At 35.4% G+C, this 26769-nt stretch overlaps 1 protein-coding gene across 1 annotated transcript in view; it reads left to right on the top strand.

The window, feature by feature from the left end:
• Positions 1-26769, top strand: part of LOC110452847 (fibropellin-1-like) — a gene marked incomplete at its 3' end in the record, with an annotated part of 66862 nt that overhangs the window by 23642 nt on the left and 16451 nt on the right. Inside the window, exons 11-30 of the mRNA XM_021501560.1 lie at positions 140-249; positions 1341-1459; positions 3033-3181; positions 4069-4188; positions 5464-5567; positions 6217-6334; positions 7564-7751; positions 10569-10647; positions 12393-12503; positions 13115-13225; positions 14949-15062; positions 16835-16945; positions 19395-19508; positions 19784-19897; positions 20377-20571; positions 22679-22851; positions 23130-23214; positions 24053-24160; positions 25733-25843; positions 26308-26418. Of these exons, the coding sequence (XP_021357235.1) occupies positions 140-249; positions 1341-1459; positions 3033-3181; positions 4069-4188; positions 5464-5567; positions 6217-6334; positions 7564-7751; positions 10569-10647; positions 12393-12503; positions 13115-13225; positions 14949-15062; positions 16835-16945; positions 19395-19508; positions 19784-19897; positions 20377-20571; positions 22679-22851; positions 23130-23214; positions 24053-24160; positions 25733-25843; positions 26308-26418 (2445 nt within the window). The remainder of the gene's footprint in view (positions 1-139; positions 250-1340; positions 1460-3032; positions 3182-4068; positions 4189-5463; positions 5568-6216; positions 6335-7563; positions 7752-10568; positions 10648-12392; positions 12504-13114; positions 13226-14948; positions 15063-16834; positions 16946-19394; positions 19509-19783; positions 19898-20376; positions 20572-22678; positions 22852-23129; positions 23215-24052; positions 24161-25732; positions 25844-26307; positions 26419-26769) is intronic.

The raw sequence follows: 26769 nt of genomic DNA, 5'->3' as shown, positions 1-26769 counted from the left end.
GTTTGTATGATAATTGTTTTATAAATTGGCAAATACGTTTTGTCACTTACGTGTTGCATATCAATGTTTGTTTGGACGTTGTTTTGCCTTTTTATTTTGTTTATTTGCGTTTTCAATGCATGTTTATTATTATTTTTAGCGCAATGCAGTAGAACCATCACTTTAGGTGAAAATGGAAATGACGTGATTCAATCCCCGAACTATCCTAATACTTACAGCACGGGCGAAAAATGTGTTTATTTGATCAAGGTAAATTACATTCCAAATAAATGATGTATATCGTTTCCACCCGAGTTTTGAAATCCTATCAGTTTAATACTTAGTTATCCCTCATCATATATATGTGTTGTTTGTCACAACCACCTGCTCACATGCTTGCCATCTTTGTACAAACATGTATGATACGGATATGTAATAGTAAATGCTTCAGTTTTAACACATTAGTTGGTATCAATTGATTAAATCGATCAAACAAAAATGAAATAAATCCTGATATTTTGGTCAATTATGTGTTATAAAAGTAACGAAATTATACCGTAGTTTTGTCAGACATTTTTTGTTCGGTTATACCGAATCATGCAAAATAATCCAAAAGGATAGCTAGGTTTTCATCAGCTATAAGATGTTTGTAGTCACCATTGGAGACGTGGTATACAAACAGTAACGCCAATGCATTGATCTGACATCGCGCTCGTTTATTTCACGATTGTAAATATTTAATCGTGCGCTATAGGCATCTTCACAATAAAGCCTGTGAATGTGACGTCTACGTTAGATAATAATAAACACCGTATATAGCATGATTATGTATGTAACTATTAGATGATGTTATATATATGTTGTTAGGTAAATAGTATAGATGAATAAGTGAAAACGAAGTTAACTGTGCGGCGTATCTCCACAATCATGCGCTGTCCCGTGCCGGATACTAGCTTACAGATATTTTTCGTCTATGTCGCATGCATTTCTACTCTTTATTATTGAATTTTCCGAAGACAACTGATGCTTTTTTAATCGAACATTTACATAATACATGTATAACAGAATTCTGTGTTAGTTCTTTTACAATTTGGGCGATGTGCAAGATGTAAGACGAATTATTCAAGTGACATTGTTTTGGTTATATATTTCAACAAAATTTTAAAACGATATTTTTACACCGAGATGAACTCTTTAAAAAAATCTACTGTTATCGTTTATAAAATTTCGCTGAAAACTGTAAAAATGCACGACATACAGAAAAAAAACGTGTATACATTAAATTAACATAAACTTGTGTTATTCACATATGTGCTGATATTACTTATGTCGATGCCTTATTGTTAGCGTTTGATTTCTAGGCATCTGTCGGGTCAAGAATTAAGTTTGAACTTAACAAAATGGACATCGCAAAAGGAAGTTCTGACTGTATCGACACACTGCAAATCCGTTACCATCTTGTAGGAGAAACAGGTCCGCGGTAAGTTTAACACGAGAATTACCTCCACGAGGTTTGTATGGGTAATGGTTTTGCATAATTTAGTATAATGATTATGTGGAAATCGTTTGTGGTGCAATGACTGAGTCTAGAACAAGTTTAATTATTTCTAGTACTGTGAGTTTGTCTAGAACACACGTTTAATTAAACTGGTACTGTGAATTTGTCTAGAACACACGTTTAATTGTTTATGGCAGTGTTACTTGGTCTAGAACACAAGTTTGATTATTTGTTGTACTGTCACTTGGTCTAAAACACGTGTTTAATTGTTTGCGCTACTGTTACTTGGTCTAGAACACAAGTTTAATTGTTTGTGGTACTGTGACTTGGTCTAGACACAAGTTTTATTATTTTCTGTACTGTGACTTGATCTAGAACACGTGTTTAATTGTTTGTGGTACTGTGACTTGGTCTAGAAAACAAGTTTGATTATTTGTTATACCGTGACTTGGTCTAGAACACAAGTTTAACTATTTGTGGTACTGTGACTTGGTCTAGTACACGTGTTTCATTGTTCATTTAAAACACATATATATGCGTTTCGTAAAATTCATTGGTCATAAAAGGTTGTTCAAGTACTGACGCAAACATAAATATTAGTAATATTTTGCATGTTTAATTGTTCATGGTTCTATGATTGGGTCTGCAATACGTGTTCAATTATTTATTGTTTTATGATTGTGTCTGCTTTACGTGTTTAATTGTTTATGGTGCTGTGATAAGGTCTCCAACACTCGTTTAATTGTATATGGTTTTATGATTGGGTGTACAATACGTGTTAAGTTGTTTATGGTTGTATGGTTGGGTCTGCAACACGTGTTTAATTGTTTATGGTTCTATAATTGAGTCTGCAAACCTTGTTCAATTATTCATGGTTTTATGATTGTGTCTGCTATACGTGTTTAATTGTTTATGGTGCTGTGACTAGGTCTGCAACACTCGTTTAATTGTATATGATTTTATGATTGGGTGTACAATACGTGTTTAATTGTTTATGGTTCTGTAATTGAGTCTGCAACACGTGTTTAATTGTTTATGGTTTTATGAGTGGGTGGGCAAAACGTGTTTAATTGTTTTTGGTGCTGTGATTAGGTCTACAACACTCGTTTAATTGTATATGATTTTATGATTGGGTGTACAATACGTGTTTAATTGTATATGGTTTTATGATTGGGTCTGTAACACGTGTTTCATTGTTTATGGTTCTGTAATTGGGTCTGCAACACTTGTTAATTTCTTACGGTTTTATGATTGGGTGTGCAACACGTGTTTAATTGTTAATGGTTTTATGATTTGGTCTGCAACACGTGTTTAGTTGTTTATGAGTCTATGATTAAGTCTACAACACGTGTTTAATTGTTTATGGTAATATGACTGCAACTATAATTGGTGTTAATGTTTGAGGTACTAGGATTGGCTCCAGATCACATTCTTAAGAGTTTATTAAAAACACATATATTAGTGTTTCCTAAAATGCATTGAGAATAAAACATCGTTCAATGAGACATGATACTATATGCATTCATGTATATCAAGTGTGATCCTTTTGTCGTAGCTTTTGTGGTACAACAGATATCACTAAAACATTTCTAAGTGGTGCAAATTCCGAGTCACACATAGCCACAGTCATATGGGATACAACCACAGGATCGGCACAAACCGCAACGATGGGCTTCTCTATGACTGTCACAGCCTTTAAATCAGGTACTTACGATATAAATTATCATGAAACAGTTATATCATGACTTTTGATATTAATTTGATTGTTTTTTCACCAGGGAGAAATACAAGTATATGAGACTATAACATAGTATACCCTGAGTAAATATTGAATTTTGTTTGTCAATAAACCAATTAATTTTGTTCATTACGTGGTTTTTTTTCTGTAAGACAAGTGCTTTTGTAAATAGCCCCCCCCCCCCCCCCCCCCCCGNAAATATTGAATTTTGTTTGTCAATAAACCAATTAATTTTGTTCATTACGTGGTTTTTTTTCTGTAAGACAAGTGCTTTTGTAAATAGCCCCCCCCCCCCTCCCTTCCTAAACATTATTGTAAGCCTCGGGAATTGCAGTTTCAAAACCCCAATGGTGGAACTTCCCTATTCCACACTCATGTACATGAAAGAGGCTTATAATCCAACACATGAGGTCTAGAAGACCGGGAAAACAACCCCCCTAAATATTGACCAGAGAATGCATTAAAACAAACTGTCGCTTTTAAATGATCAGCACTTTTAAAGGCTGATGACATTTCAATATGATACATGTCGTCATTTAAATGGTATTTTTGTAAGCAACAGACAATCTAAATTTACACTCAAGTTACCTCACGGAATAAACAACTTTTAAACAAACTTGCTTTGAAGCTTTTCCAATCCCCTTTGATTTTAAGGTATAAATTCGGTATATCATACTCTTCCTGTTCTATTCACAAATATTCTAAAGGAATTGCTTCATTGATGTTGAGTTCGAATCCTACTTTAGTTTACCTTTTTGAAAATCAAAATTATCAAAGGAAAACAAACAAAGAGACATTTTAAGCTTATCTACGTTGACGATCACGTAAGCTATATTGTATTTTCTTTTCGTAGGTTGCTTACCTAGACCCTGTAAAAATGGCGGTACGTGTGTTGAAGATGAAAGTGTCGACGGGGGGTTCATTTGCATATGTGGTCCTGGTATCGGCGGCACTGATTGTAGCGTCGCTACAGGTAGGTAACCGTAAAGAACAACAAATGCTGTGTCATCATATGTCGGTTAATGATGTAATTCGTTATATCGGAGACTTTGGTTACTGTAGAAAATGTCTGGATAATTTTATTTTTGGTTTAACGGAGTTACATTTGTGTATGTCATTATTGATATTTTCAATGACATTCTTTCTTACATTTCTGTATAGAAAGTGCCTTTTTTAAATAGTCATTTATAATAATAATAATAATAATAAGTCAATGTTCTTAAAAACAGCTTTATCACAACTTTTATACAAGCCTTTTAGATCCGACACGCTTATTACGCTGTAATGTTATAAAATTATTCCAACCTTCACCGGTGTGTCTCCTGTTTTAGCCGGGAAAGATCAGCGTGTCACTCCCTAGGGGGAGATAGCCTCGTGTCGATTAGAACGTGTTCAATTATGAAGTCATTAAAATGGGTCACTGGTAATTGTGACGTCATAAAAAGTGTATGACGATATTCATAACCACATGTCTTATTGTTTACAAACATGGCAGACTGTTTTTCCGGTTTTATAGTCGCCATCATGTCATTCGGAGCGATGCTGTTTTCTTGTGTGAAATAGTAGTGTTTTTTTTTGTTATTGCTCTTCTGTTTGACATTAGAGAATAAGAAGACGCTTACTAATCCGGAACACCTTTTCGTATTCTTCTTTTAATTGTTCAAAGTACTCCATGTATCCCTTGTTCAACTGTTACCCTTGCCTTATCGATTTTGAGCTCACATTTCAATTGGTAAAACTTCGGTATTCTCTTGTTGATGTGTTAGTCCTTCCAGATCATCTGACCTTATCCTTCTTCTAGTTTTTCAAAGATCTCCATAGAAATCTGTCATTTCACCACATTTTCCCTATGTATATTGATACATCTCTTGTCGTTTTTTGTCTGCAAATTGTATAATTCGTGAACTATTTATTTTATCTTGAAATTATAATAGGTATACGGTGAAATAACCCTATGCTCATTTTCTCTATTTTAGTTGTACTTACGCTATTGTTTTGGAGTTTATATAGTTCAGTGGTTATTTAACTTTCTTTGAAACCGATATCATATCTTGGCACTGTTTTTCTCAACAAGAATCGAATAATATATGTACTGAGGTAAAACAGGCAGAAAGATTGGTCCTCCCTGATTCAGAAGACAACCGATGGAACTTGTTCTCCCCGTGAGATTGCATTTGCATCTCACAAAAGTCGGGATAGAATTGTAAAAAACAATGTCAGAAACTTAAATGTACGCTATTTTTTCCAGGAAGCGTCTCGTGTAATGAGGGACTTGATATTGATATTGATGGGACTTGCCCTTTTGAAGTTCAAGACGGGAGTTCCATGCGATTTGGCGAGAGAACACGTGCCGTAAGTATAGCAATTGCATGTTATATTATATATTATATCTATTACAATTGTAATAAATGAGTTTTTTTATAACAAACATTTTTGTTCTGTCTAGCAAGTTTCGAATATTACGCCCATGAACTGATTTGTTAATTTTCAAACTATATAAAAGGTAATAATTTTTCATAAGCATATTCAAAAAAGTTTCTTTAGAATATGGTTCATCTTTAAAAGGATGAGAAAAGTCTGGAAATAAGTAACTGTGATCTGTGATGAATAACCTATGTGCCGATTTTTCTTTATTTCAATTATTTTTGATGGGTTTAGTTTTGGGTTGTACGGGAGTAATTGCATATTTATGTAGGAACACTCTCAGTGTGAGTTAACGTGGGTGGGGAATGGGGGAGTGGTCACTTTAACATAATGTGAATGATGATATGGCATGACTTTAACTATAAAAACGTCAATCACAGGAATATAATTAAAAGCTAAACCTTTGTGTAACGAGTAATAACATTTTGTTATAGTATATTTCTTTTACTTTTCAAAGGGATATTCTGGTAAGTGAATTCTGGGAAGATAATCCTAGTTGGTGAAGCATTGTTATATTGTTATACTAAGTCAGTATATTTTACCTTAAATGTAAATTTGCTTGACATTGTTTCAATAGGGATATTCCAATGATCCACCGGAACCAGCCGACACTCCTACGTTCTATTATGTATACCCAACAACATCCTTCTTTCAAACAGATGCAGCTACTTTAGTGTCGACGGTTAAATTTCCAGGTAAACAGTTGTATAGCAATGTATAATTTGCGGTAGATGCTGTGAAATCATTTCATGTGCGTTTATCATTAACTTAAAAAAACATTCTGGGTCCCACTGTTCAAGGTCTGATTTGTGTAAAGAATCATTAATGAAATTTTCAAAATGTTAGTTATGTAAAAAATAAATAAATTAAAAGACCACTGTTGTTTTATTTAAAACGACCATTGAGGTACCTTGTGTATTCAGATGATCAAACCGAATCCCTTTTCATATTGTTTATATTTTGACGTTTATCATATTTTTTAATCATTAGCGGTAACTTGCTAATAATGCTTTAAAAATCTGGTTCCAAAAATATTACTATGACTAAAGTCCAGTGCCTTTATTTCCTTGAATTAAAGTTCACAAGTTCGCAGTTATATTTTCGTAACAAAATAGCGTGGTCACAATATCACATTGAACAGTCCATAGTTCGAACAAACAGCGATCCAATCACAGGGTCCAGAGGGTCATTTTCATGGCGTGAATATAAGCGTTGTAAAATTATAATGCAACTTATTCCTTAAATACAGTGTATGATAACCATTTTGTGATAATACCAGATACATTTTAACACGATATACCGTATACAGTTACACAGTTTACAGAAAATCGGATATTCAATAAGTTTGGTACGTTTATCTAGTAATGTTGATATTCATAACTTTAGTATAATACAGCATATTTATAGATATGTCAATAATAAACCATGAACACGTACTGGTATATAGTATCTGAACAGCATGCGTTTTGTAAATCCCGACAAGTTGTTAGCCAATCAGTACATTACATGTTTTATTGTATGACATTAGAAAGATGTACCTTCTAATCAAAGGACTTTTCTTTCCTTCTTATGTTTCTATTGCAACTTGAAAAATAACCACAATGCAGTATGAATTTTCAATTATGAAATTTTATTTAAATTACTTTTATTTAAACTATGGCTTACTTGTTAATTCCTCGTTATGTTAACCGCTCTTTGAAACATTTGAAAAAAGTTATTTTGCGACTCTGAAAAAAACCCACCTGCTTTTTTTGCTAGTTGTAGAAAATAATCTAAATTAAAGGTTTTCAATAGGATTCAGGTAACTTCTATTTCCTCGTAGCGTTTTCTTGATTAATCAACAATGCATGATCTATTTATAAAGTTATGTGAACCTGCGAATAACAGTTCAGTAAAGGATATTCTGTCTGATCACTTTACACAGATGATGTCCCACTGTGTGTGCGATTCAAAACCATAGTAAATGCCCAGGACTCAGATAGTCTACTGATCGTACAAGTCAGTGATGATTCCAATACCACGCCCAGTGTTTTGCTGACTGTTGGTGACACTGGGCTGTCACCTTGGCAATCAAAAGAAATCGAGGTAGCAGTGGGATCTTCAAACCGAAAGGTACTGTGATTTACATGTTGTGTTAATCCATTGTCATGTCTCAAGAAACTACAACCAAATATTCCTACATCAGCCTGGCCATCACTCTGTCGGGCTTCCATCATTAACTCAGCCATCACTCTGTCGTGTTCCCCTCATTAACACAGCCATCACTCTGTCGTGTTCCCCTCATTATCTCGGCCATCACTCTGTCGAGCTTCCCTCATTAACTCGGCCATCACTCCGTCGGGCTCCCCTCTTTTACCAGGCAATCACTCTGTCGTGTTCCCCTCATTCAACCGGCCATCACTCTGTCGTGTTCCCCTCATTTATCCGGCCATCACTCTCTGTCGTGTTCCCCTCATTAACTCAGCCATCACTCTCTCGGGCTCCCCCCTCATTAACCGGGCCATCACTCTGTCGTGATCCCCTCATTAACTTGGCCATCACTCTGTCTTGTTCCCCTCATTAACCGGGCCATCACTCTGTCGTGTTCCCTCATTCACCCGGCAATCACTCTGTCGTGTTCCCCTCATTAACCCGGCTATCACTCTGTCGGGTTCTCATTATTAACTTGGCCATCACTTTCTCGGGCTCCCATCATTAACTCAGCCATCACTCTGTCGGGATCCCCTCATACACCCGGCCATCATTCTGTCGGGCTCCCCTCATTAACTCTGCCATCACTCTGTCAGGCTCCCCTCATTAACCCGGCCATCACTCTGTCGTGTTCTCCTCATTAACTCGGCCATCAATCTGTCGGGCTCCCCTCATTAACTCGGCCATCAATCTGTCGGGCTCCCCTCATTAACTCGGCCATCAATCTGTCGGGCTCCCCTCATTAACCCGGCCATCAATCTGTCGGGCTCCCCTCATTAACTCGGCCATCAATCTGTCGGGTTCCCCTCATTAACTCGGCCATCAATCTGTCGGGCTCCCCTCATTAACCCGGCCATCAATCTGTCGTGTTCCCCTCATTAACCCGGCCATCACTCTGTCGGGCTCCCCTCTTTAACTCGGCCATCACTCTGTCGTTCTCCCCTCATTAACCCGGCCATCAATCTGTCCTGTTCCCCTCATTAACCCGGCCATCACTCTGTCGGGTTCCCCTCATTAACCCGGCCATCAATCTGTCGGGCTCCCCTCATTAACCCGGCCATCAATCTGTCCTGTTCCCCTCATTAACCCGGCCATCACTCTGTCGGGCTCCCCTCTTTAACTCGGCCATCACTCTGTCGTTCTCCCCTCATTAACCCGGCCATCAATCTGTCCTGTTCCCCTCATTAACCCGGCCATCACTCTGTCGGGCTCCCCTCTTTAACTCGGCCATCACTCTGTCGGGCTCCCCTCATTAACCCGGCCATCAATCTGTCGTGTTCCCCTCATTAACCCGGCCATCACTCTGTCGTGTTCCCCACATTAACCCGGCCATCACTCTGTCGTGTTCCCCTCATTAACTCGGCCATCCCTCTGTCGTGTTCCCCTCATTAACCCGGCCATCACTCTGTCGGGCTCCCCTCTTTAACTCGGCCATCACTCTGTCGTTCTCCCCTCATTAACCCGGCCATCAATCTGTCCTGTTCCCCTCATTAACCCGGCCATCACTCTGTCGGGCTCCCCTCATTAACCCGGCCATCACTCTGTCGTGTTCCCCTCATTAACTCGGCCATCACTCTGTCGTGTTCCCTGATAATGGAGAAAATTTGAACCTTACACTATGTTAAGCTTTCGCTTCTTTGATATTAGAAAATAATTTGACGAACATTTTATCAGGTATTGCTTTAGTTTGATTTATAAGACCGATAACACTTTACACAGCTATGGTAATCTAATAACGTACCACCATGTGTATAATGTATGAATGTGCCTCAATGCGATAGCGCAGATCTGATTCCGATTTTATATTTAGAGTGCTCCCTCCCTGAAGCACCATACCAAAGGCATTAAGCAAATCACTCATTCGGTCACATTATTTTGACATTCTCATATTAAGCTCACCTAAATGTTAACCGTTTAGTAGGGAATAGCAACTAACATTTTTAAGGACTTTGGTACGTCAAGTCCGGGGGACATAACCCATTGGCTTCCCAACCTGGACGAACGCTCTGCAAAATAGCCATAAGTGAGATGTAAAAAAAGAGGGACGTTTTGACGTATAAAGATCGAAAACAGAATACAAGTAAAAATTGGATAAGGAGACATACGATTCCAATGTTGTGGCATATAGGTGTTTTGTATACAATATTGTCACCAATGTAACATCATACATACCTTGCATTAACGTCAAATAACATAACTTCAACGTCGCATTTTTGTCGTGATTTATGGCTGTATAAATAATACTGTATTGATTAATGTTCATGTGAATTGTATTGATTGTATAAATTGTATATTTATGTACTGTGAAGCGCTTTACATTGGCTTAATCTAGTAAGATAGGGCGCTATATCAAATGTTGTAAATTGATTAACAAATTACGATGGTCGTCAAATAATATCTTAATGTAGTTAAAAATGTACCATAAGTCGATGTTTAACCTGGGTACCGCGAAATGTATTACATTGCTTCGGCGTTTTAAGTGTATCATATGTATCGTAGATGTATCGATGGTAAATTAGTATTAACATTGCTAATGAAATAAAAATGACTACTTGCAAAATATTGAGTCAATTTCTGAAGGCAAAATTTCCTCGGATACAAATTGTGTATAGCTGACATACTGTATTTGTTAATGATACAGTTTTGTTTCTCTCGCATGAACATGGAATCAGAATACATGTACTTATAAACAATGTATAGAATGTATGCACTAATATCCTTGTTATTTGCTGGTGCCAGCTTTATTTCAGGGGCGTCTATGGAGCCGGCCAGGGTGTTTATCTAGATGATATCTCTGTTGTCCTTGGCCAGTGCAATAGTACGTAACTGCTGCTCTACTCATCTCATTAGTTTTAGGAGCACACTAGAAATTGACTCATTGTAGACAAGTGTATTGAAATTATGTCGGTGACTACCTTTGGTTTTGACAGGTTGCAAGAGTTTTTACCGGAAGTAAAATTTATCTTTTCTTTGTTAACGCACGCATTAAATGCATGAGGAATTATTTTGAGCATTGCTACACAAAACAACCGTTCAACAAAGTAATGTTATAATTTGTCCAGTGTTATAACGTTTTATGTGATGATATTGCGTAAACTTCTCAAATGATCGAATTCCATTGGCTATCCCTGCTCAGATCTGGAAACATGCATATATGTATGTATGTCATGTATACTAATTAACCGATGCGATAGGCTTTTACAAAACCCTTCTCACAAAGCAATGGCTATACAATTATGTATTCAACTTTGATTAAGATGATAATGTTTTGCCCCAAACGTTAAGGCATATTCTAGTATCTATTGAGACATCATATTGACTTATCAAACAGAAATGCCGATGTTTTAGCTCAAGTGATTCATATTAGGTCCAGACAATATGTTGTTACTAGTAACACATTTGAGGTTTCTTTTAAAGAGCCAAACGGTTGGCTCCGAATATAGAAGGAATATTCAAATATTACTTATGTGGCCTTTGCCATACGTGTACATTCTCGTACGAATCTAAATATTCGAAAAGGCCGCCTTAACCTCTGATTGGCTGAGATATTGTCGGATTCTTCTCACGTGTAGGCATAGTGATTGACCTGCATCTCAGCGCAAATTCACCCACCTAAACTATTCTTTTTTTTACTTTTCCTGATCCTAAAATCCAAATTGACAGTCACGGTTTCCAATTACCATGGATATTTTTCCAATTAAGTTGATAGAGCCAACACTCGGGAAAATAAGTATTGTCATTTTTCTTGTTGATCTGAAATTCCAGATCGAATATCTTGCCTCTGAATGGTCAAGATTGAAGTTGATTTCAAACTCAACAAAAGTGTTCTATTCACTGTTATCACCAAACTTTCTAACTTCTTATGCTAATCTGGAAATCTAACATTGGCTACTCGGATCACAGATTTGGCGAGATATTTTCGACTTGTACTCAAAAACCACTGAAAATCCTTGATAGGTCATGTTACTCTTGCCCCTTGTTGACTCAAACATGTTCGACTGCATCTGGGAAATAATTCCAACGATTGGCACCGAACTCAGTACAAAGGTTCTCTATGCTTATACCAAATCTATAATCTATAATCGAGGTGGTGGTTATGGTTCTTCATTGGCTGCTACATTTTCGATTTTTTCCTCAAGAGCGACTGAAGAGATCAGTATCTAATTGAGATTCCGGTTAAGTGTTCTCACCTTTCGTTTCGATCCAAAATCTATATGTTTATTCCTTTTATATTTTGTAAGTGTGTGTGTTTTTCTTTTCTCTGATTTTTACACCATGTCCTCGGATTCATTATATATATATATAGTGTGTATATGTTTAAGTATTTTACACAAATGCAAATCAAATATTCCAAGCCCATTTTAAGTCGACACAAGATATACAATTTGTTTATATAGCAAATACTTCTCGTCTGTATTCCAAGGATTTTGTTCATCAGTATTGACGATATGTTACAAAATGCGGAATCTAACATTTGTATTTTCGTTTGCACCATGGCTGTTTTATTTATAAAAGTTACATTCGATGCCAGTAATTTGAGATACGAATATTTGTATTGCATAGATCTGTGCCAACCAAACCCCTGTCTCAATGGGGGGAGCTGTAAGCAGACTGGAAGTGAAATTCAGTGTACTTGTGCGACAGGATTCACGGGAAGCACCTGCAATACAATTGGTATGTAAGAAAGTTGTTTCTTTAACGATCATCGCCAATGAGTAAGGAAACAATTGTTCTATTTATAAACGTGAATATTTAGACAACGTTAAATAGATACATTTTGCAATCAGCAGTAAAATTTAAAACAAAATGCTATGCCATTCGCTCTTCTTTCAATTTCCCAAACTAATCAGTCGCTTCCGGGTATAATGAACCCTTTTATTTGATGAAATGTTGTTATATAAAATAAATTCAACGAAATGAATAAGGATACAGCTCATCTGATAATGCATGTGGTTCTTGATAGGTTTTGTAAACATACTTCATACTTATCAGATGTATAGACATGTTGATTGGGAATGTAAACCTGAATGATCAAACCAACAATGGCATGCCTTTCAAATTAAAGTATCACTAGTATTTTAACATCCACAAATATGCTAAACTAGTAAAGAGTTATATGAGAAATATTATACAAGAAGAAAGACAAACAAAAAGCCTCGAAATCATTGCAGTAATTGAACACGCATTGTTTATATTTACTATGTACAAGATAATATAAAATTCATTTTTTTTTACCGAAATAGGCTTCCTTATGATTATCTGGTATCATGTCATTCTCTTATTAGTTGAGTGTCAGTCTAACACCTGTCAGAATGGCGGCGTTTGCGTCAACACAAATGGTATCCTAAGCTGTAATTGTGTTTCTGGCTTCACTGGACCAGCATGTGAATACACAGGTAAGGTTTTCGTATTTTTTTCCCCACATTTATGTATCTTTTTTTCTGTTAAATCATATGAATTCTTTTGAATTATCTGAACGAAAAAAATCAACTTATTTTACAACAATTTGAAACAAGCTATTCCTACTTATATCAATCACCTGTTTCGGCCCGAGCACGTAGAGGGTCTTATGTTTTGTCTGACTTGTTTGAACCTTTATGTATATTTAATGTCACTTGTATGCAATATCGTTCACAGTCATAGCATAGAGGTGGATGAGATTGCAACCATTTCACAATATGTAAAGCTTAAAGTAACCAATAGACTCATGTTACTAGCATTGGCTCAGTGGTCGGTCACTACTATGAAAAGAGTGTCCCCGTGTTTTGTCATTGCAATAGTTTGAGATCCCCTATTTTTTATTATCTATACAAATGATAAAAATGAGAGATTGTACAAGAATTGACATCTGTGTCTGGCCCTTCCAGACCTTGACCCATGCACAATAACAAAGAAGCTCTCAAGTCGTCACCCAATAAACCTACATACAATTGTTTTACATGAAATGCTAACTACACCCATGCTACCTTGACTGGCTCTGGGGTCCTACATACCCCTTCAGGACTTATTTCTGGAGTCATAATTCATATAACCATGTGCACATTCATCTGCTAACTTGGCATCAAATAGAAACAATTATGCTTCAAGGAGTATCTTTTATTTTTTTGTCTAAATTGTCCGAACTTCTATATTGCCTGCCAATGGTAGTTTGAATTGCTTGCAAACACTATCAGATATCATGCTTAAAATATATGATATAGATATGAACGCTTATGTTTTTGAATATGTTCATTAGTATGCGACCGTCACACTACTTGGATTTGACCAAATTAACACGGCGGGTTTCGTCGATAAATCAAAACATTCCAGAACATCTGGTCTGATTTTCCTAGTACTTTTGTAATTGTCTCTATGCAAATCTTTCCTTTGTTGATATTTTGCCATAGTTTAATTTTTATTTTGGATTCGAATTACGGATTTGTTGGCCCTTCATTTCAAATGTGTTTGCGAGGGAATGTGGGCGAACATTTTGGTACTGATAGTGAAAATCTAAGACGGAGGTCCTGGCATTTCCGATTTCTTCTTTAAAACAGCTTCAGTAGCTGACTCCATACTCAGCACAAATGTTCTCTACGAGGTCATGACCAAGCGTTCCTGCATATACTAAAGTCACTGTACCCAAATTGGGACGGTACCCAATACTATATTTTTTTCGACATCTCCTGAGGAATGGCTGCAGAGGTTAATTCCAAACTCTATCAGGGTTTTAAATGACTTGCAGCCGAAGTTTTATTATTTTCGTAACGATACAAAATATAATCAAGATGGACACTTCGAGGCAGATACTTTTTTTTTTTTTGTAAAAATACTAATTGTGTTCTATTTTCCATTTCGACTCAACGCAGAAATAACTTCAAACGCTTTTAAACTGGAAAAGTATATAGTTAAATAAATATTTTGTCTGCATAACATAAATATTCAAAAGTCTCAATTGTATTAATCAATATATACATGTGTTTGAAAATGTTGATGTCCGTTCTAACATTTATAATATGTTAATAACATATAAAACGACTGCAATATTGTTAGCATATATATTGTTTTTGCTGTGTGGTTATACTACAATTTAAAGCTTTTTTCAGTAACACTTATTTGAGATAGAGACATGTTTCGTTATAGATCTGTGCCTGACTAATCCATGTCTGAATGGAGGAAGCGGCTGTACACAGACGGGGACCGAAGTGAAGTGTACGTGTCTAACTGGGTTCACGGGAAACATCTGCGACTCCATCGGTACGTGGAAACTTAATTGTAACGTTTCTTTCACGGTTTTCAATGAGTTAGAAACAGCTTTTCTGATGATAAAGGTGAATGGTTAGAGGGCGTTTAATCTTTTTATTTTGGATTAAGCAGTGAAAATGAAAGACTCATTGGTATTTTGTATGCAACATCAATACTTAAGTTATTGTTACGATGTGCATGTGTACTAATCTAAAACATCTATTTACACTCTATTCCGTCTTTGCGTATTGCAGAGTTATCTTCTCTTGGGAGCAGGTATTGATTGTTACGTCATTGGTTTGTGCGAGAAAATTACGTTGTTTTCTCAAAAGTCGATGACGTTACTCTCACAAACAAGTGACGTAACAATCAATACCTGCTCCCAAGAGAAGATAACTCTGCAATACGCAAAGACGGAATACGCTTATGAAACGACATAAATCTTATTCCTTTTTTATGCAAACATACCGTGTCGATATATACATGTACGTTATTGTTGTTGCTTTTCTCATCATTCTGTCCACTTGAGCCTTTCCTTTCCCCTTTTTAACTAATCGATCTATGTTTAGATGTATACTTTCAAAATGTTGTTTTCGCATTTCGTTATGAACTATGCAGAACAATAATTTAGCATACAAAATGTTGTTTGGTGAGTAAAAAATAATTCAAAGAATTGAATAGAGAACAGTTCTTAACTACTGCAGAGATGCTTTCAATACTTCTGACGATATATATGGCCTATCTGTATAACATGACATGTTTACGTGTACTTTGTTTTCCGATTATTTCGTGGGTACAAACTTTCATGGTTAGCCCGTGCAACACAATTTATTAATTTTCGTTGTTAGCCATGTAACAACGAAATATATACACCATTCCGAGAATCATTTGTCGTTGAGAAAGAGTCATACTCATCATACTTTTCTGTTCATGTCAAACAATGAAAATAATTAGCACACAGCTAAGGTAAATATAAATGCGGTGGGAGTTTGACATCATGCTAAAAAAACACTTTGTAACTGACCTGTTCTCGCGACACCCCGTAAACCTACCGTTTCACTTTATTGGTCTCAATTTTAATGAATCATTACTAGATTGATAACACATGTCCATTTCAGTAAAAACATACCTTTATTTTAAATGAATTGTTCAATTAGGTCCTATCTAAAATATTCGTTTGTGAATCGATGTGTCAATATCACACGGAAATGTGAATTTCTATATAAACTAGAATAGAAACACGGTCTGATGGAATCTGCAACTGTTAATTTGCCGCGACAATGCGTAATTTTTTTTTTATACATGAACAATGTATATTACCTTTGTGTGCACATTTTTGATTGAAATACAATTCAAATAATGTTCACATTTTCGTGATGTAAGTGTATGTTCTTTCGTGTTGTAGAAATATGTGTTATATTTATATTCATGGTTCCATAGCAACCACGAAAACAACGAAAGTTTATACACAACGTGTTTCATAGTAAAATAGGTAAAGCATGCTAATGGTTGGAGAAGCTTGAAAGTATTATTCATACTGATCAAACATCAAACCAATAATGACATGCATTTTGTAAAATGTGTGTTCATGAGAGGGAGTTAGCTCGACATGTAATGAAAACTATACAAAGGGAATGAAAAGATAATAGACGTCATTACCATAAAATTAATTCAGTAATTAAACAATCATTAATTACATAAAGTATGTACATGATAATATAAATATATTTTGATCGTAATAGGCTTTAAAGCGATAATCTTGTATCATGTCATTCTCTTATTAGTTGAGTGTCTGTCTGACAGCTGTCAGAATGGCGGCACTTGCGTCAACACCAATGGTGTCCTAAGCTGTAATTGTGAAGCCGGATTTACTGGAACTCTATGTCAATACACAGGTAAGCTTTCTTTTAAGTTTCTATTTAATACACTAATGCGTTCATTCATTAAATGTATGTGTTCACACTTACGATGGTATTACACTCAGTTTTGTTTAAATCTAATCCATGATGGGCGGTAGGGCACTTTATAAATCTTTCAAAGGATGCAGATGAAAATAATGAAAAATGACAAAAGTATAATATAGCACGGTCAACTCCCCCATTTGGATTGGTAATCTTTTCGCTTAAAAGAAAAATGAATATTCATTAATGTCGATCGTTGAATCAGCAAAATGGTGTAAATGAGGATTTGTAAGTAACAAAATGTTTTACCCAAATTACTTTTCTTGGAATATTAAAATTGCTCCTGATCACAGAAGTGCAATTTCATTATATTATATTCTAAATAAACCAATGTAGGGAAAACACCTTATTATTATGATTATTTAGTATGAAAGTTTTCGAACATTCATGATAACATACTTAATAGATGTGTCTTTGACAAAGCTTAAAATGTTTATATTGACAATATTATTTTCATTGCATTAAAAAAAATGATATAAGTTCTGCAACTACTGTGCGCCGCGTGGAACGACAATACTATGATAGGAGTACTTTGGTTTAGAATCATATTGTCAGCTGATTTTTTTTCAAATCATGAATGCAATGTGATAAATCGAATTATACATTCGTGTCCATGTCATATTGAATTTATAAAATGAGTTCAATTATTTGATATGACATGTGCTATATAGGCTCGTGTCAGGTTTATGTCATACATTCGTGTCCATGTCATATTAAATTTATATAACGAGTTCAATAATCTGATATGACATGCGCATTACTGAACTCGTTTAAGAAATTTAATATGACACGGAATCGAATGTAACATCTTCTATAGATCAATGTCACCATATATTTAATTTCGTAAAGAGAGCGACAAACTCAAGGATTATCAAAAAAAATCTGCCCCAACGTTTGAAAACTTAATTTTTGAGTCAAAAATAAAAACAAAAAAGCTGAGATATCGACCATATTACAATTTATACACTTGTAAGGTATAAAACGATAAACACACGCTTGCTGTCATCATTCTCAAGATCTAAAACGACTAACACACTCTTGCTGCCAACATTTATTCGGGGATCTGGTACTGCGCATGAGAACTTTTTCCTGAGTCATGACATTAGAATAGTTGATAAAGTAGTTATATATATTATCAAGGTTGCTTTTTGGGTTTTGACATCCGTTACGGTCCTACAATCTTTAATTGTAGTTGATATCCCCAACCTATAACCATAAACACAGATAGACAGTCAGACAGACAGACAGACATACATGTTTGTTCCTGTTATATAAGAGATACTTGGATCTGCTTGTTTGGTGTGAAACAGACCAAAACACAACTACGCGGCATGAAGAGCCGAATACAGTTATGCTACCGTGATTTGTTCGCCGACCCCTCTCGGGACGTATTCCTGGAATCATTATCCTAAAGTCATAAACTCATCCATCTGTTTGCCTGACATAAAAGAATAATTATAAGAAAGAATCAGTCCGTCCCTATGGAAATGATTGATATCCATATCCAATTGCCATATTTACGTAAATCTGGACCCCAATCAAATTTGCTAAACACACCGTTGGTTCGTACGACCTCGGGATCATCTTTGGGAGATTTTTTCTCAGTATAAAAAATAACCACGACGTTGTTTGAAAGGACACGAATAGCATGTATATAAATAAATTAAACTCCAATTGTCAATTCCTTGCTTACAGTAGTATTAAAAGCGCTTTAGAGTGGTTTAGGTTAGCTAGATAGGGCGCTATATCAATATACTATATTATTATAATTAATATTGGGGTTCTAATGGAATGTAAGGAAATGCAGAAAACCGATCTGAGAGTTAAATATACCTCGTAAAAATAGTTTGTGTTTACTATTACCTTTACTTCAACCATGAAGAACAACTTTTAAATAGATGCCAAAAATCTGTTGTTTTCGTTGTCTTCAAACAAAGTTCCAAATGTTCTAAACTTACTGTTTACAATGCATTAAGGTGAGCGGGTATTTAACTGCGTCTATTACATCTAAAGTCATTATGATTATGATTTCAAATTTATGTTTTCTTATTATGTTTAAAAGTCATTGGTGTTTAACACGAATATAGTATTGTGTTTTGTGTTAAAAAAATATGATCACATTCGTAAAAAAACGTTTCACTAAACATACTACAACTTAATAGTTTCATTTTTTTTTTGCATGTGTGTGTATCCAACGTAAGTAGCAATACTATTTTAAAAAGTCACTATTTTACCTCGAGTTCATGGTAGTAATGCAAGTTGTGTAGTATGTAGCTTGTTACCTAGTGTGTATGTTGTGTTTAACACTTAAATATGACACTAAACTAACTCGGGTATTCATTATTTTAATTTCAAATCAAAAAAGATAACATTTAATTTACAGAACTCTGTTTGCCAACCAACCCTTGCAATAATGGCGGCACCTGCACACAAAGAGAAGATACATTCACATGCGCATGCCCAGTTGGATTTGGTGGAACTAACTGCAATGACAACGGTAAGTTTCTACTGCGTTTTATCTAGTATTTAAATAGTTACACTTTCAAGTAGCAGGCCCCGAATTTCACAATTTCTTTGATATTTGTTGTCTGCCGACTCACAGACGTACGATACATACGTTCAAGAGGCAGGTTGCCGAAGACCATGACCGAGTTTTGTGGTCGCAACCATCAACTCACACGGAAACATTTATTTAGAGATATTGTTAATGTTTACAGTAAGAAATTTTTCGTAAGCTTGAAAATCGTTTTTCTTTTCATTTTCATTCAACAGATATTTGTTCCACCCAACCATGTCAAAATGGTGGCAGTTGCACTCAGGTGGGAACTTCAAGCTTTTATTGTGCATGCGACGATGGCTTCATCGATGATATATGCTCAACAACTGGTAAATCATTATATCTAATCAGACGTCAACCACTGGTAAATCATTATATCTAATCAGACAGCAACCACTAAAGCTAACAACATGTTATTAAATGAAACAATGTTACTTGATTGTTTCCAGAATAGTTGGCGTATAAACTGTCTTTAATATTATAACATTTCTGAATTTCTGACTTAAGTTCTTTTTTTTGTCGTTACGTTTATATATAAATATTAGGTCATGTTACACTTAATGTTCTATGATTACTTTTTGGCAAGATTGTCTCGACTAAGACATAAATTATAGTGTCCACATTACAAAAAAAACCATCTCTGTTAAACATTTAACTTTTTAACCGATATGGTGATGTCTGTTTTTGACGTAATCAGTTGCATACTGTTCACCTAAGTAACGATTAAATAAGGAGGTCTGGATATTCCGCCTATTAGTGAGTTTCTTAGAGAACTCTTATGTATGTTATTTCATCAACTTTCTTTCAGGTGTTGGGTGTTCTTTTGAGTCAGGCCAGGTCTGCAACTTCGACAATGTGGGATTTGATCAGTTTGATTGGGGAATTGGCACGCAAGGAGGAGTAGGCCCTTCAGCCGCTCAACATGGGGAAAAATATATGTACATAGACTCAAACGGTCGACAGCAGCAAGACAGTGCGTGGTTTTTCGCAAGTAGCCTGTCTGGTATGTTTTCTGCATTTTATTGATTACTTTTTACTTATTGTGCTTCGTGAGGTAACTTTGTCGTATCTTACTTTATCCAGGTAGTTAGCTTATACAGAAGAAAACGGTTTCGAAATCATATGAGTTTATTTTATAATGAAACTTTGACGAGCAGAAACTGAACCGATTTTATCACTTTTGGAAGAGGAGTAAATCAATATGTTTTATTTACATTAGTACCATTATCTGTGCTTTGATTATTCCGTTTATGTTATCACTGAATTTCAAGAATACGTGTTCTTACCATGATCCGAATTATCGTATAACCAGCTGGTTTCACTTCATTAAAGTGTAATTTCATTCTAAAGTTTCTAGTTAGATCCATCACCACTTTCGCTGTTCATTGCACTACCAATATCGTTTTTTATATGACCAGGATTTGGATCATCATTTATGAACATTAAAATGAGGAATTCGATTTCGTAACTGTTATCCGTTAAAACATAAAAAGGTTACCTTTTCACTTAACCACGAGTCATGTACACGTACAGTGTGCCTGAATTACCCCTGTCACCAATCAATATTATACGTTATTACACTACACAGATTCGTATTACTTAATTACAACAACCCGTATATCACTTCTTTATTTCAGGAGTTTATCGTACCTATTTGTGTGCGCTTGATGTTAAGTTACTGCTGCCCTGGTATTCATTTTGAGGACATGACATTAGTTGAAATCGATCTAGATTTACAGTACATGGGTCGTCAAAGAAACAGAAAACACTTATCCTTCCACAACGCCTGACCTTATTGCACTTATATTGTCTCGAAGAACTCTGTGTAATCTTTACCGTGTTCCTAGTTTGCCCCAGTTTCACAGATTTTAAGTTTGAATAATTGTTTTCTTGAAATTTATCTATGGCTATTTTGATTGTTATGATCTGTGTAGTCACAGCTTTGCTTTCACTTACGGCATACCCAAAATATGTTGCGCCATTACTCCAAAGCATGCTACATTACTAAGATTCAGGTAATCACTTTCAGGTTTGTATGTTTCGATGATCCATATTTGTGTGTAATAGTAGTTACACAATTCCGGATCCATTGATTATGTTAGAGATCCGGTCGGTCAGTTGGTGAGTTATTTTTCAACAGACACGGCATTCCGGTTTTCCCCATCAATAAGAAGGTTGATACATTTGGTAAATCCTCATCGTCATTGTATGTTACTATCCTTAATTTCTGAAAGTCTCAAAATAAATGTTCAATAATAATTATGACGGATAATAACAAGTCTATAGCGTAGCATCTGACTTTAGTTTTAAAGCTGTAAGAAACATTTTAACCACCTTAACCCTAAACACTGGCACCATTTGCATTTATTTTAAAATGACGACGAATCATTACCCAACAGCTGTTGACACCACATGTAATATAGAAGTCGCTAAAGTACCTGGATTGTAATAGAGATTCAAAACGTATTTTTTACATAATACGTTTTATGCATGATGTATGAGCTTATAGTATCTGTCTCTTGATGTCAGTTATTCTGGTTCGACTTGGGCAGGTCCTTTGTCCAGGTTGGTCAGCAGGTCAAAGCAATAGTATGACAATCTGAGGTCAAGGTGTTCCCGGTCTAGCCTCGCTGAACTTTCACACTCGGAACACTGTTGTTGATTATATTTTGTTTATTATTTTGTTTATTTTTCTTTTATCTCAGCCCAGGAAATTGTGTTTACAGAAATTGTTTATCAAAAACTAAAGTCATGTTGTAAAAATAGTTTCCGATGCTTAGTTAAGGCTTTTGATAGTGGGCCTGGGATCCTTAAAACGTAGGTTGGTATTGATAGCGCATGATTGATTTGACATTCGTGGTCTTGTATCGTTCTATAGAAAATAGTTTGCAGAATGCTTTACTGAAGATAAACACTTGTTTGTCCTTTTGACTATTTTTAATGTACGCCTTCATATGTTGAACTCTTCTAACACACTTGATATCCGGTATCATAGAACTCATTGGCGTTCAATATTTTTTTCCCATTTGAATACTTACATTATTTTCACGTATTTTCACGTATGTCTATATTCGATGGTTTTTAAGATTAATTTTGTATTTTTTACCAAGCTGAAGCTAACTGCCTGACATTTTACTATGAAATGTTTGGGGCGCCTGGATCGTTTGGAGTATACTCGGCTGCAACCGGCGGCGACACGCTATTTTCAAAATGGACCACATCTGGAGAATCTTTCACGGGGTATAAAGAGACTAAAGTAGATATCCCATCCGGAGAAACACAGGTATTATTAGATAATATTGAGCCATTTGTTGTTTTTCAGACCATATACATGGCTGCGCAAGCCCGTGCTTTGTTATCACACTATAAAGAAATATATGTGTGTATATGTATTAAGTTAATTTCTGTAAATAATCAAATAAACGGCACTAGTTTAAAATTGTTAGTCCCTGCCAATGTATCGCCACAAGTTCGTTTGTATCTTATATTACTGCTGTTATTAGTATTATTCTGTTCCTATTATGGGGTTTTAAGACTTACCAGAAACGCCTTCGATTGTAGGTCACATTCATAGCAACGTTAACAAATGTTGATGGTTCTGGATATGTGACACTCGACAACATACGCATTTATGACGGATCCTGTGGTAAGTGATTGACATCTACAAATTGCATCGATGTAATGTTATTTAAAGTAAATGTGTTGTCTGCCAGCATGATTATCAATATGTAGTTACAATATGTAGTTACATTGTAGTTACAATATGAAGTTACAATATGTAGTTACATTGAAGTTACATTATGAGGTTACAATATGTAGTTACAATATGTAGTAACATTGTAGTTACAATATGGAATTACATTGTAGTTACAATATGTAGTTACAATATGTAGTTACATGTAGTTATAATATATAGTAACATTGTAGTTACAATATGTAGTTACATTTTAGTTTCGTCTATTCAGAGGTAACGATTCCATCGCAATTTTTGGCGTCTTGCCTGAAAGTTAATGGTCAGTTTTCGTTCTATGACAGACTACGAAAAAAACTGCATTCAAATCCACCGGAAATAGTCATGTTTCTACGTTGCATAACGACAGCATATGGCAAGATTGCAACGTTGAAATATAACAAAATATAATAACGTCTTCAAAGTCATGTCGTATTATGACTGTTTATTGTCATTTATGTAACTGTTGATTGAGCACTTATATTTTCATCATAATTGATAAGGTGAATTATTTTCTTTTTATAGTCTTAAGAATACGAGTATTGTTGCTGTTCTTCTCTTTAGGTTTAGTTACCTGGTTCAATGTATTGTATTAAATATGATACAATATATACTTACATTGTATAATTCCAATTACACTAAAATATATTTTCATTTATTATCAGAGTAGAAACAAATATCTACAAGTTTTAAGCGTATGTTGATTATGAAAACAATTGTTAATTGAATATAAAACGATTTGAAAATATGCCAGATGACTGTAAACCTAACCCGTGTATGAATGGAGGCTCGTGTGCTGTTGAGGGAGGCTCTGCTACCTGTACCTGTGCCAGTGGCTACACAGGACCAACGTGTGCTGAAGGTATGTACCAGGTTATGACCTCAACGTATAGGTAATTTATCAATGACGTCATCTAAGTATCCACGTTAGGACTTATAACATGCCAGCGAGAGTTTCAACAAGGAATCGCAGAAAGGTAGAATGATAACTGAACAAGTTATAAAATCAAATTGAAAATTCATTTTTATGAATAATGTGTAAATTTTCCATAACTGTGGTAAAAGCATTTATCCTTAACAATTCAGGTTAATCTTACTGTGTTTTCAGTTTGAATCATTATTCGATGAGATATATATTTCATATAGTTTTTAAATGTAACAACTATAACGATAGTATGGCCAAATATAGACACTGGTTCCAAAAAATAAAATGCTCTTAGGATGCGTATTCAATTGATAAGCAGAATAGAAATAACGATAGCGCAGACAATAAAATTAGCCACATGTTCCTCTTTCTGAAAACACAAGCATGCAAAAAATACAAAACACATAATATAAAACAGGAATAGAAACCTTTATTTCATCTTTATGGTGATGAAAAGGCATATCCCTGCAGCCGGTTAGTGGAAAATCATATTAAGATTGTATATCAAAGTGTACAAATAACTGAATCATATACCTCGACTGGTCAGTACAAGTAGGTAATGGATGGAAAAGTGTGGATAAACAGCCTGTTACAGGTAGGAACTGGATGAACTATGCTAAAATATTGGCAATGAAAATGAATCAATCCCTGAAAATTAAGATAATACCAAGGAAATTGCAAGTACAATTCTTTGATATCCAGTAAACCCAACTGACTCGGTAAATGTAAAGAAAATCAAAGCTGCGTTGCAAACGGCAAATTCGGGCGTTTCTGCTTAGCGATGGTTAATGTTTCTTATTTCAAATGGCGTTTTGGTTTACCCAATTTACTGCATTTGGCACTTAGAACAAGTAAGCAGGTATGCTACTTAGGCTGATTGACAGAATATCGACTGATGGATGCAACAAGTCTATTCGCCCATGTTTAAATGTTTTGGTGGTAGTGGTGTGTGGACTAAGCAACACACTATATTTTTATACGATATCAATCTTACATGCTGGAAGCAATAATGTTCAACATATACAACGTTTTTCTGTCGAGTTTCAACTTTCCGCGTTTTGGGGTATCACACTTGACATAGCAACACTGTACTTCATTAATGCCGTTAACTTTTCTTCGTTTACACGATAACTCCAACAATTGTTCTCCCATTTTGTTTCATTACCTGAATTCTTTGAATGAGTTCTTAAATTCTGATATTTAAACGTTCTTCGACACAGTTATATACCTTTTTCGTTGCCACATAGCGGCATTTCGTCGAAAATGCAAGAACCTTTCGAATTATTTGTTTAATTCTTAAAAAAAATAGTGTGGTAATTTAAAAACCAAATATATCATGTGTCACTACTTGCTTCCAATATCAATACTCTTCCGAGGGTCTGACTGGCGTATCATGCTTCCGCTCGCGGTGCTCTTGTTGTGTTTTTCTCTCAGCGATTTGCTTTACCCTCTCTTACAAGTTAACATCAACTTGCTATTTTCATTCTATAATTGCGTTTCTTTCATCAGCTCCTTGCGATTCATCACCATGTCAAAACGGAGGAACTTGTTCCGCATCAGGATCGACTTTCATCTGTAGTTGTGTTAGCGGGTATACCGGGGATACGTGTCAAACAAACGGTAAGACGTCATGCTAAACCTGTATATATTTGTTATTTCCGATATGCATTGTCGATACTATTCACCAGGAATCAAATACAAATTATATCTTTGATAAACCTATAGTAAAATATATCAAACACTAGTGCAATAAGAGGTCAATTATATCACCAAACAACTCACGCTTAACGAATCTGATTAATCAGAATTATTTCATGAAAGATTCTACAAAATTACACTCTGTGACGGGTGAACGATTTGTAGTAACGAGACANAAAAAAATAGTGTGGTAATTTAAAAACCAAATATATCATGTGTCACTACTTGCTTCCAATATCAATACTCTTCCGAGGGTCTGACTGGCGTATCATGCTTCCGCTCGCGGTGCTCTTGTTGTGTTTTTCTCTCAGCGATTTGCTTTACCCTCTCTTACAAGTTAACATCAACTTGCTATTTTCATTCTATAATTGCGTTTCTTTCATCAGCTCCTTGCGATTCATCACCATGTCAAAACGGAGGAACTTGTTCCGCATCAGGATCGACTTTCATCTGTAGTTGTGTTAGCGGGTATACCGGGGATACGTGTCAAACAAACGGTAAGACGTCATGCTAAACCTGTATATATTTGTTATTTCCGATATGCATTGTCGATACTATTCACCAGGAATCAAATACAAATTATATCTTTGATAAACCTATAGTAAAATATATCAAACACTAGTGCAATAAGAGGTCAATTATATCACCAAACAACTCACGCTTAACGAATCTGATTAATCAGAATTATTTCATGAAAGATTCTACAAAATTACACTCTGTGACGGGTGAACGATTTGTAGTAACGAGACAAAATATCACCGAGATTGAAATTGCATTGTAGACAGTATGTGATTATATAGCAAGACAATAGAACAAGTAACCTACTATGAAAATTTCATCAATGGGTC

Source organism: Mizuhopecten yessoensis, unplaced genomic scaffold, assembly GCF_002113885.1.
Source record: "Mizuhopecten yessoensis strain PY_sf001 unplaced genomic scaffold, ASM211388v2 scaffold6919, whole genome shotgun sequence".
Classification (NCBI taxonomy): domain Eukaryota; kingdom Metazoa; phylum Mollusca; class Bivalvia; order Pectinida; family Pectinidae; genus Mizuhopecten; species Mizuhopecten yessoensis.
The sequence above is the reverse complement of the archived record's forward strand: the minus strand, read 5'-3'. Positions and strand labels throughout refer to the sequence as shown.